Source organism: Lipotes vexillifer, unplaced genomic scaffold (genome assembly GCF_000442215.2).
Source record: "Lipotes vexillifer unplaced genomic scaffold, Lipotes_vexillifer_v1.1 scaffold665, whole genome shotgun sequence".
Classification (NCBI taxonomy): domain Eukaryota; kingdom Metazoa; phylum Chordata; class Mammalia; order Artiodactyla; family Lipotidae; genus Lipotes; species Lipotes vexillifer.
Window position 1 is genome coordinate 573114 of NW_006790302.1, and position 12913 is coordinate 586026.

General features: G+C 38.8%; 1 protein-coding gene across 1 annotated transcript in view; it reads left to right on the forward strand.

Moving 5' to 3' along the window:
* MCTP2 (multiple C2 and transmembrane domain containing 2) overlaps positions 1-10851 on the forward strand; it is a 190938-nt gene extending 180087 nt beyond the window's left edge. Inside the window, exons 20-22 of the mRNA XM_007463535.1 lie at positions 2664-2773; positions 8508-8605; positions 10783-10851. Of these exons, the coding sequence (XP_007463597.1) occupies positions 2664-2773; positions 8508-8605; positions 10783-10851 (277 nt within the window). The remainder of the gene's footprint in view (positions 1-2663; positions 2774-8507; positions 8606-10782) is intronic.
* The last annotated feature ends 2062 nt before the right edge of the window (positions 10852-12913 follow it).

Here is a 12913-nt window from a genome sequence, read left to right on the forward strand (position 1 = left end):
CTCGGTAGCTCCATCTTCCCTCTTTCTTTCCCTCTCCCCCCATCATATTGAGCTATCATTCACAGTTTGGAGTATATCCTCCAGAGGTTTTCTCAGTATGTGTGTGTGTGTATATATATACATACTTACATATTTCTGAAACTTAGTTTTTCACTGTGTCTAGCTTTGAGCCTCTGTGTTGAGGGCAGAGGTATTTGTGTGGGTGTTCTTTTCATATGCTCATTGTTTTTTAAAGCTGTATTGTATTGCAGAGTGTAAATCTATTTAGTTTTTCCTCTTTATTTAGATAAGTTTGGATATTTATTTTATTTAGATATTATCTTGCTGATGATACTGAAGCTATTTTCTTTTTTAACTACTGCAAACCATACTGCATCACACATTCATGTACTATCCCTGCGTCCTTGTGCAAAGATATTTGCAGGTTAAATTTCTTGCCCTGGCATAACAGGGGCAATTGTGGCATCCATAACATTTTCTCAAATATTGTGAGGTTGCCTACTAAAAAGTTTTACTACAAATTCTTCTATGGAAGAGAATAGTCAGGAATGGACCTACAAATATGTAGACATTTAAAATAACATAGAAAGCAGTATGATAAAGGAGTGGGGGAAATATTGATTATTCAAATTCTTGATGTCAAGTCACTTGACTAGGGGAAGTCTTTTACAAGAAATGCCAAATCTAAAAATCAACAGGGAAAAAAATTGATGAATTTGGTCATGTAAAATACATAATTTTTATCTTTAAAAAATTATAAACAAGACTTTTTAAAAAGACAAGAAAGCAACAAACTGGGAAAATGTTTGCAACAAATATGACAAAGGACTGATTTCTTTAGTATCCAAAGAGATTTTATTTGAGGAAAACATCAAGGGCGGTGGGGATAGACAAATAGTAACTTCTTTCCTTTTTTTTTTTTTTTTGAGTTTTTACAATGTCCTAGAAGCAGAGCTAACTTTTTTTTTTTTGGAAACAAAAAAAGAGAAAAATTTAATATGAAAACTAAGCTAACCATCTTTCACGTGTTACCAGAGCTATTGTAAATGCAAGTATCTGTTTAATACTAGCAAAACTCTATGCTATAGGTATTATTATTATTCCCATTCTTTAGAGAAGAAATTATTGTTCAGACTGACTGAAATACTTTCCTCTAGTCACTCAACTTTTAGAGGTAGAGCTTGAACTCAAACCCATGTCAGTTTGCTTATAAAATCAATTTTCTTAAGCACTTCCCTAAATAGTTGCCTCTGGCAAGGAAATAAGCTGGATATCACTAAGAAACACATTAAAATGACCAACAGTCATATTAAAATGCATTCACCTTTGCTTATAATTTAAAGAAGTGAGACATTAAATACACACACATGTGTACATAATATTGTATCTCTCCATAGGCAAAGATTTAAAATATTAATAACAATTTTTAACAAGAGTGAGGTATAACTGGATTGCTCTTATATTTTTAAATTTGTTATTTAAGTATAGTTAATTTACAGTGTTATGTATGTATGTGTGTGTGTGTGTGTGTGTGTGTGTGTGTGTGTGTGTTTATATATATTCTTTTTCAGATTCTTTTCCATTATAGGTTATTATAAGATACTGAGTATAGTTCCCTGTGTTATAGAGTAGGTCCTTGTTGTTGAACTATTTTATATATAGTAGTGTGTATATGTTAACACCAGGCTCCTAATTTCAGGCTTGATTTGCTCATCTGTAAAAGGGGGATAATCCTTACTTGTGAGCATTACAATCTAAATGTATAAAAAAAAATCTTAGGACAGTGGCACATATTAAATGCCCAATAACTATTATAAGCTGCTCTTCCCAAATCCCCTAACACCCACCCCACCAAAAAAACAGACAACAGAAATAAATCTTTCATCTTAGTAAAGATGAAGGCCCGGAAGAAGAAATGCCCCAGACACTCATGAGCTCTCATCAGGGCACTGGATTTACCGATCACTTTCTAGGATTGTGCAAGGATTTCCATAGTACATTCAGTTCTACATCCCGTATTCTAGATCTCAAGTCAAAGCAGGCAATAGATAGAACAAAAGGAGCCCAGGGCCTTGTGAAAATAATGTACGGCAACATTCCCTACATTGTCTATGGGTTGGTGGTGTAATGGTTTATAGCCAGATGCTCCCCAGCCCATTTCAGGGCATTATGAACCTTCTGGAGTCAGTGAGTCTGGAAATTCTAAATATGTTATTAGAAAAATGCAAAAGCACTGTACTAATATCCTCCCTTTTCTCAATATTTACTGGCAACCATGTGTTAATTGAGAGAGAAATATTGACTTTGAAGTGACCTAACTCACCTTTCGTTTTGAAGCTCTGCATGCACAGAGCCACATAACAGTATTGCAGTGTTTAATCACTTTTGAGAGCCAAAGTCTTCTCTTCAGTACTGTCGGTTCCAGGAAGGCAAAGTCACCAAGATTCTGACAAGCCGAATGGCAGTTGGTCTTGTGACTTTCTCCTCAAGAATCTTTTTCTGCTGCCCAATCAGTTTGGCAGACTTTTATCTTCAAGTTTTGAGAAAAAACATTTCCAATAGACCTTTTTCATGTGTATAAACTAAGAAGTAAACATGGCAAAATGAATCTACAGCTGTTCTTGAGCATCAGAGAAAATGACATGTATGTGGTTTGTCTACAGCACATTTAACTGGACGGTCCCATTCCTTTCCTTCCTGGCCTGTTTGATACTGGCAGTTGCCACCATCACTTTGTATTTCATTCCACTGCGGTACATCATTTTAATCTGGGGTAAGTTTGGCACGGTCCTTTTGCTAGCAATCAATTCCAGGTAAGAACCAATAACTCATTTTTAAAGTGTGGCTATAAACTTTAAATGTGCTCTTGTTGGCAATTAAACATGAGATTAAGAAAAGTATTTGGGGAACAAAAACTTCCAGGACCTCCCTGAAAAGGCCAGTTACATGAACGATTAGCATAGATATTTATAGGCCTCTTGCATAATTGCAATCAAATAAAAATGTGATTGTGCATGCTATTTCCCTTTGGGCTTTCAGAGTCATAAATACTCTTGAATAATATACTGCTGTGGCCCAGTAACTTTCAGGAAACACTGTTATTCAGAGTGAGCAAACACCTGCATCTTGCCCTTTATATTATGTAAAAGTAGATCTAGCCACTGCTAGCCTGCTTCTGACACTTTATCTCCCCTGGAAGGAAAAAAATAACCTAACCCAATACTTAAATCCAGAAGCAGTGAGGTGAAAGGGAGGGACCCTGAGTGACTACCTAACCAGTGCCTGAAAGGAAAGAAAAAGCTGTTATTTACCAGGGGAAATGGTGAGCCTATATAAAGTTTAGCTGCTTTTAAAATAAGTAGAAACAAAAACAGCAAACTGGAAATAAATTTCAGGACTTGACTTTCTACTCAAGCTAGCAATTGGAAAAATTACAAGCAACTTTGTGAAGATTTGTGTCTGTTGCTGGGTGGGTGCTGGGTTGATATAAGGAGAGTGCATTGCAGTTAATTAACTGGAGAAGCAATCAACACTTTTCTGGAAGAATCTATCAGTTCTGGTTTTCCATTGCTCAGCTCCTGTGACCACTGCTCAGTTCTTAACCATAGTTACTTCTAGGGATCTTCAGATGTTAAGAGGGGTTCAGAGAAGTTCCAAATGTAGGTGACTGTGTTGAGATGCATTCATCTGTGAGCAAAAGCTGAAAGCCTGCAAATGCCAGGGTGAGGGGGAGCTATAATATTTCTAAAACCATTAAATGTAGACCATTTCCAAAGAGAACCCAGGCAGAATCCTGATGATGAGGAAGGCCAAACCTAGACATTCAGAAATGGGAAAAGTCATGGGAAAAATGGAATAACTCATAACATTTCAGAAATAGAATGATTTTGAGAGAGCATAATCCATTCATAATCCATTCTGTATTTTATCCAGGAGGTGAAAATCCTATTACATAAAGTCTCTCTCCTTTGTAACAAGCCCTAGAAAAGGAAAAGATATTCTAACTCCCTCTTCAGGGGTCCATTTTAATACTTGATGACTCTTAACTCTTGGAGAAAGTCATCTCATATCCATGCTTAGTTTTTGTTTGTTTTTCTGTTGTGTTTTTCAGTTTCAGAACATTGGCCCATATTTGACCTTTAGGAAAGAGAGCGTGGAGCTTTTCAGGGGCCCATTGATTAAGAAGGAATACATATTTTATGAAAGCATTTCCCTGAATATTCATATACTGAATGTTATCTGTATAGATTGAATAATCTCATTCTTTCTTGTTTTTCGTTAAGTGTTAGTTTCTCAATCCACTTGCTGATCACATTTAAAACACAGATCTTAAAACTGTTGTCTGACCCTAACAAGAACTTGATCCAGAATTACAAGCATTTGGCCAGTGTTTTGCTCTTTTTAAAAAGTTGGTGTGAGTTGACGGTCAGCTTGTTAAACACTGTTGCACATGATTTCTTCATCCTTCTGGTATATACTTGATTTGCTTTTCTGCATCTCTCCCTCCAGAAAGAAGACTATACTATGTTTCTTCCTTAGATGGTCAGTATTGGGATTCCAATCCATCTTTCAGTTTACCCCACATCCCTTTGACTTCTCTTCTTATCCTCCAAGTTCTTGGCAGCTTTTCAACACCAACTTTTTGCATCTACTTAATGAGACATTGTTCTATTTATTGTTCCGCTTATGGATGACATTATGAAATAGCATGGAGTTTAAGATGCTCTCCTGGATGAAAATAACCCTTTGATCTTTATGTTCTGTGTCTCATTCTTTAGTTTTATGTTCTAGACAGAGGTTTATAGTTTATTGATGAGCTTACCATAGATAAGCCTTGACTTATCACATGATCTGTTGCCTCTTCTCATCATGTAAAACCTGCCATACCATCGTGGAATATATTCTGCCATTCTGTTAGGACTTATTCTTTTCCAAGACAAGTTAGTTATTAGCTAGCACAGATCCAGGACTTTCCTTTGCACATCTTTTACATGATCGTATTCTTGGCAGAGAATTTATCATGTAGAAGAAGACAACTTTATACGTCTTAAATTTCTAATTTTCCTTTTAACCTTATTAAGCATCAAAAGACTATTTCTTATCCTAAGTTACTTACTCATTTTCATTGAGTCCTGAAGTGGTGGATAAGATCCTTAAATTTTTGTGTACGATGTTTTTTAACCTTTTGGAGCAAAATTTTTAAACTCTGTGTTCTGTATTTCCCTATTCTTTACATCCAAATAGCATTTTTGTATAAGTATTTATTGAGTAGCACAATTATTTAACATAAGTCTGTGAAAGCAGCCTAATTTCATGATGGCTGTGGGGAATATTCCTTGACTCACCAACTTTATTGTAAGGTTTTAAACCGTGAGATACTTTCTTTCCTCTTTAACCGTATAATTCCTAGTGCAGCTACATATAGGTAGTAGATCTTTAGTGGGTACTTGGCAAATATTTTATGAGTGGATGATTCTGCAAGTTTAATACCTGTGATCTACATAGATGGCATTTTTTGAGCTCACCACCTCTCTTATTTGGGAGTGTAATTATGAAAATTAAGTTAGAAGTGGTTTAAGAGGGATGTCTGGAATTTTCTCTAGAAAACTGTATCTACTGAATTTCGGTCATTTGTTTGTTGTATGTGTTTCTAGAAGGCAAGGCACCTTTGAGGATTAGATCCCATGGAGGTTTTCTGTACCTTTTGAGAGGTTTCCATATTCCTTCCATTCTGTTCTTCATCATAGATGCTCTAATTATACTTTTTCAGTTCTGATCTCAGCCACTTCTGATTTCCCAGGTAGATTACAAACTCTCCAAGCCAGATTTTGAGCTGCTTGAAAGAAACTGTGACTTATTTAACTTTGTACCTCCATTTGATAGTGCAATATATATCACATGGAAGACACTTAGTGTTTGATACAGGAGCAAGCAAGGACCCTCTGCCCCATCTTGCCCATCCCCACCAGTATTTTGCAGTTAGGGCTACATGCCAGTCACTCATAAAATGTTCTAATTCAGTTTCAGGTGTCTATTCCCTAATGACCATATGTGCAAAGCAGCCATGCAATTTTTCCTCTCTCTTTCTCTGAGTGATTTATTTTTTTAACCAGAGGGCTTATTCCAATCCACTGATCTAGTCAATCTATCATCATTAAATTATAGTGTCTTTCCCAAATGTTAATCCCTTGGTATTTAAATCCCACTTTCTTTCTTTGGCTAAAAAAAAAAACATAAAAATTCACAGCAGATATGCTCTATCTGTATTGTTTAGGTTAAAAAATCTAAAGGTACGTCTAGCATGCTACTGGAGAAACCCACAACTTCCAAATTTGGTATGTAGTCACATACCTGCCAGTAATAAAGACTCTTCCATCACCGCCTGCTTTGTTTTCTTGGCTTATTGACATCTACAGTAATGATGGTAGCTCCCTTCGTTGTGGTGGAATTTCAGGTTATAGAATCCTCTTGCCTTTGTTGTCCAATGTGATTCTCCCTTCAACCCAAGGAACTATATAATATAGGTCTTTTTTATTCAAATTTTAATATAAGAAATTTAAGGCTCAGGGAGGTTAAGTTATTTGTCTGAAACTACAGCTAATAGTACATGGTGAGGCCAGAACTGGAACCCAGCTATTCTTGTTCCCAAACCCTTGTTCCTTGCCCAGTTGCCCTTTAAAGATGACCACGGGCTCTATGATCCCCTCTTGACACTTGGTTTTACACGGTAGATAATATGGTGGAATTACTGACATTTGAGCCTGTGACATATTAAAAAAACAAGGTGTGCTTTTGAAGCACGCAATCTGAGTTCCTGATAATTTTTCTTCTAACAAAGTTTTTCAAACATAGACTGTCAGAGTGCTTTGTGGACTTCTGCCCTTATTGGTGCATTTGAGCTACTGGGCAGGTTTATAATCTTCTCAGTGACTAAGAATGCAGTGTTTTGATCGGCTGTGATATTATCCCTGCCTGGATGTTCGTTGTAAAGGCTCCAGATGTGCACACTATATATAATTAACAATAGAAGATATATCTTTCCTCAATACGTCTTTGTCTCCATCATTTTGCCTTGTCTGTTTCCTTTTGCCAGAAAGCCCATGCTACAATTAAATGTCTTTACAATAACACAGTGGAGAGTATTTTAAAGGAACACTGGGGGAAATTTTAGCTAGAAACATGAAGCTGCCTGTGGAGGTAGAGGGAAGAAAGGCATAGAGTGGCTTTGACTTGAGAAAAAGTGGGCTGTTTGCAGGAAGTCTTCCCCAGCCCAGTCAACAAGCACCCTTGACTTATGAACATGGCCAGCTCCCATTTGCCAAGCAGATGTGAACCCGACCCTCTCTAAAGAAACTACCAGGAGTTTGGCATTGTGTCAGGTGTAATGGCATGCCAAAAGTCCAGTTCTTAGATGAAGGCAAAATAATATTTAATGAGAGAAGAAAAACATCAAACCTCTTCTCTGTTGTGGACTATTGAACAGGTAAATGTTACCTTGCCTTCAGAGTAAGAGCCAGTCAGGGTACCACCAATGTGAACATTCATTCAGCATCACAGAGATTGACGAGGACTTCAGATATGGTACTTAATAAACAAGCACTCTGTGGGCAAACTTCAGAAGGCCACCTTCTGCTTCTAAGACTCGGCACAAAGGGTTGGCATTTAGTGAAAAGACCACATTTATAAGCTCTGGCTACAGGCACACACACCTCCAAGAAGCTCCTAGGAGCAGAGTAGGAGACAAAAACTGGTGGAGGGGCGCCTCCCTCTGAAGAGGGAACCGTGGGCAGAGCTTGTCCTGGATGTGTCCTAAATCAGCACCGACTTCATGGCCTAGCCAAACCCTTGCACCAGTGCCACGGTCCATAAATTAAGCTAGCAACCACAGTAAGATAATTTTCCAATAATAACTTTTCACAGTTTCCTGCAGCATCAAAGTAAAATCAACATGTCAAGTTCTATTCTGCAGTGAGAGAAGAGAAACCTGTGAAAATGAGTTGGACGGGGGGCGGGAGATAGATTTCTTGTGGGTTCTTTTTAACAACAGAAAAACAACTCCCACCCTCCAACCTCCCACTGCTAGGTTTGGTCCAGAGCTCCCAAGCAGAGACTTGTTTGGGCTAGTAAAGGCCTTTTCCCATCTGGGACATTCATTTTCCTAGCAGAGGAGGCTGTTAATCAGTGTCGTCCAAAAAACCAGTGAGCTCCACAGTTTCAGTGTGTGTTTCTGCCGCCCTGCTGATGGGATTGTAATGGGATTTTCACAGCTGAAGAAGGCAAAGCCCCTCTCCAATGATCCCCCTTTCCTTCCTCCAAGAAAAGACATTTGTGAATGATTCCACATGACAGCAACGTGTGCATGACTTGAGGTCCAGTAATTGTTTTCACACTAATTTTTACTTGTGATTGCTTCCCCTCTCCCAGTCAGGTGAGTTTTTAAAGATAGATGGATGGATAGAGAGACATCAACAGACAGACAGAGATCTCCCGATATTTCTGTTTTTCAGGCATAAATAAATTTACTAAGAAGCTTCGAAATCCCTACGCCATCGACAACAATGAGCTACTAGACTTCCTCTCCAGAGTACCGTCTGATGTTCAAAAGGTATGTAATGAACGCTCACCCGCAACAGGGGCCCCGACCCCGAAGTCTGGCCTGCCCCAGAGCCAGAGGAGCACAGGGCTGTGCTTGTGTGAGTCATTGAGATAAAGAATCAGAAAATCCTTAAAGAGGACTGCCTTGCAAGGAGGTGGCAAGAAAACCTTTGTCCAGAAGCATGAGATGATTGGGGAAAATTATCCTGAAAAAGAGCTACTTAAGAATGATCTGGAACTCACACTGTGAGGCTGTAGTGCAGTGAGGTTTGTCCCTTTTCTGATCGTTTGCCTTCCCAAAGAGGATAAGATGGGCTCAGCGAGTAGGAGAGCGTGAGATCCAGAGCTGGGGGAGGCCTGCTTATTTTCTTCCTCTTCCGGATGGCAGGCATTCTATGGAAAGTAGGGGGCAAGAGGATTACTCTTTTGATTCTTCTTTGCCCTGGTTATCTCCTAGGCCACCCTCCTATCCCTTTCCCTTTGAAGACTTAAAGATGCTGAGGGCAAAGCCCCCCACTTACTCTAATACACATAGAGGCAGAGACAGCATGCAATAATTTGAGATCAGTCAGAAGTATTATTCACAGGTAATGGTCACTTAGTCCAGCAGTGTCCCTTTTCTTTGGATACACAGAGGTTAACCAAGGCAACAATACCGGAAAGTCCATAGAGCAGCCTAATTCAGGCCCTGGCAGATCAGGCTGCTATAAATCCAGAGGCGGGAGGACAGGCAAAGACCTCTCTAATGGAGAAGAGAAATCATAGAATAGGTAGATGGGGAGACCGTGGCATGAAATGCCATCATGACGATCAAAGACACAATCTTTTATTGTCTGAGAGAATCCCAAATTAAGTATCAATTTCTAGGCCACTGTACCATAATTCATTTCCCAGCAGCTCTGGGTGGATTGCAGAGACATAAGGCTGAAAGGCCCCGGAGAGTTTCTTTCCCCTTCATTCCAACTTCTAGAGATTAAAATAGACCTTGTGATGCTTTATCTTTTAACCTTCATTTAATGATATAATTATCTATTAAAATGCATTCTATAAATATGAATTTCCTTGTTAACATTGCATTGCATGATTGTAAAATAGTAACTTGGCCCCTGTTTGTTTGGCCCTGGAGATTGGCAGGCGTGTCATCCCCTAGGGGACCTTCACAAGACACTCTAAAGAAAGCATGGTTTTTTCACATATCTGCTTTCCACCAAGTGTAGCTCAGTTTATGTGATGGGGTAGGATGTCCTTGGGGAGTTTGGCACAAATACTCAAAATAGTGAGCACATGTGGTCTGTAATACAATACTTTAAATAAAGCCATTCCGCCATCAGCCTATCAAAGCCCCCACACCAAAGCAGTACAACTGCAACATACCATCACTTGAGTCACAATGTGAGTTTGTGCCTGCATCCTTGAAGAATGGAAATTCCCATCAAGCCCCCGCTAAGGATTATCTGTGCACAGTTTGAGCACCAGCCCTGAGCGAGGTCATCCAGTTGGAGTTGGCATGAATACAGAGGGATACAACAAAAGAGCATTTGAGGAAGATGTACAGTAAGCTAGTAAGATCTCTGTGTATCTCCAAGAGCACTTGCTAATAACACAGTACACAGTTTGCCACTTGGGACTCCCCACGTGCTCATATTTGTCACAGATGTTTTAGCCATTACACTGTAAATGAAATTCATTTATAAGAGAAATCTTTATTAGTCTGGGGCCAGCATTAATTTCAACATTTCTCCCCCCTCTGGCAAAAGAAATGTATGTAATTGGCAGAGATTTTTTACCCCAAGATTTTAGATATTTCTAAATGAATAATTCTTAGTAAGTTGCTGTATCATATACTAAGATAAACATTCCCAAGAGGCTGTTATTAAGCTCTTTTCTGGTTGAACACGGGCATACACAGAACTAAAACCATCCAGCAGTGCAGAGAGCAGGTAGAAACCCAGAAACCCATGCATCTCATTAGAAAAATCTGCTTTTAATATTTTGGTTTCAAGAAATGATGCATGACTCTTCAAATCCTTCCTGCAATTAATCCCTCCATGTTCCTGTGTTTAGAAAATGATTCATTACCTTTGAACCTTCCTTCCTTTGCCTTGGTGTGTCCTCGGGGAGCCATTAGCACACTGTGGTGAGCTAGGGTTACCTAACTGCCAGCGTCACATCTGTCTGTTTTCACAGGTGCAGTATGCAGAGTTGAAGCCCGGCAGCAGCCAGAGCCCCCTTCGGAAGAAGCGCAGCGCACTCTAGGACACACACCGACTTTGGACGCCAGCACCCGATTCCGTGTTGGGTCGATTAGACCAATATTCTCTCTCGTTCAGTGGTATCCGTGGTGTCAGTCTGAAATGCGTGCTGTGTGGAGCCCTGTCTGTATCCTCCCCCTTCTTCGTGGCACAGATGCACGCACATGTGTGTGCATCCATGTGCAGGAGTGTCCTGGTTGCATCTTGAGTCAGCCCAGCAAAAGGGAACAACCCAGAGATGGTAAAAGACTAACATCCCTTCTCAAGTAGGAGATAAAGCAAGGCTTCCATGGGTCTGAGCACCCTCCTTGAGAACAGCCAGGAGGCCACTTGGATTGAGCATGACTTTGAACTCGTTTCCACACATCCGACAGATTCTCATTAAGATTCAGTTATTTTCACTCCCCACCCCTACACTCCTTTCGGATGATTGTTCATGAGTCCTTTTTTTTCTCTGAGTTAACAAGTCCTTGATAGATAGTCACCGTCCACCCAAATAATATATATTATAAATAGAATGTTTTAAATAATTACCAGGATTAGCCCCATTCTTTAGGGACCTTTCAGCTGTAATTACCAAAGACCTATATGTAAAATTTCAGTAAGCTGCTTGGTGCTGGATGCCAGCCTGCATCATGGTCCGTTGCTGGCAATGGATGTCCCAGGAAGGCCCCAAGGGATCATTCACCCAAAACCTGAAGGTTTCCTGAAAGTATGTGGTTGCCTCAAATAGCCATTTCTTCTGACTTGACTTTTTGCTTATCTCCCAAGTAAAATCTCAATATTATAGCTGGAGGAAGAGGGGGAGGGGAATGAATGAATGAATTCTGAGAAGTGTTTTGAAAGATAAAGGCTGAGCAGCAAGGGACCAATGCATGTGGCTGCTTATCTGATTGTCATACTCCCTTCATTTGCCTGCGTTTTTAAGAAAGTGAAAATGCTGTAGCAATCCAAATGGATCTTTTGTTCCTGAGCAAAATAGGCTACACATAATAAAAATATATCTCAGAACCCCATTCCTAAAAAAGTACCACCCCAAAGTCTTTTTGAGTATATCAGTCTTCACCGTTTCACCGTAACCCCCTCCAAGTAAAAATCCCAATTTTTATGCATATATAAAATGTATACGAATACCTTTCTGTTCAAATAATATTTAAGTTGTAAAGACTGTATTTTGTTGACATGTACTTTGTATGTGCAGATTTATATATATATATATATATATATATATATATATATAATATATATATATTATATATGTATTGTAAAGAAAACTTGAGGTAAAAAGATCTAATAGTGAGTTTTACTGTTTTGTTTTTTTTTTCCCTCTCTCTCTCTCTCTCTCTCTGGGTTGTAATTTAATAATCTTCAAACAAAATGTTTATGAAAAATGCCAAAGATTCTAAACCTTATCACCCTGTGTCTGTTTTTCTTCATATTCTATCTTCCTGGGTTGCTTTCTGGCTGAGCCAGATTTCTGCATGATTTGATTTACTTCAAGTTAATGAAGCTGGCTGAAAAAGAACCTTGCAGAAATTATAGAAGCTCCAGTAAATCTCTGAGTTGTACATACAATAGATACCCAAGAACCTCTTTTGTTAAACCAGTTAATCTTCTGTGTAAACAATGCCTCATTGTCTCACTCCCAGCTACCATCTAGTTTATCATAGTCTGTCATTTTGTAAGGACCTAAGTCAGACATTTTTAAACAGACACGTGAGATCTGATCAGTCATTTGAATGAAAACTTTCAGCAGCAAAATAACCCCTTATTTATTTAAAAGTGGAACCAATACTTTATTGTTATTCTCTTGCAATAGAATTTCAAAATGAAATAATTCGCCTGAAAATAAGGCATCATTAGTTAGACTTATCTCTTCTGTAGTCCGACTGGAATTTTCAGCATTAAGTTTAGGACACAAACAGTAGCTGGGATGCAAGAGCAAGGACAGAATGAACCTTTAATAAACTGTATGGAAAACAATTGTTAATTGATTAAGTAGGCATGGGTTGTTAAAAATGAATGCTATCTGCAAGTAAAATGTTAAGATTCATAAAAGTAGTCAA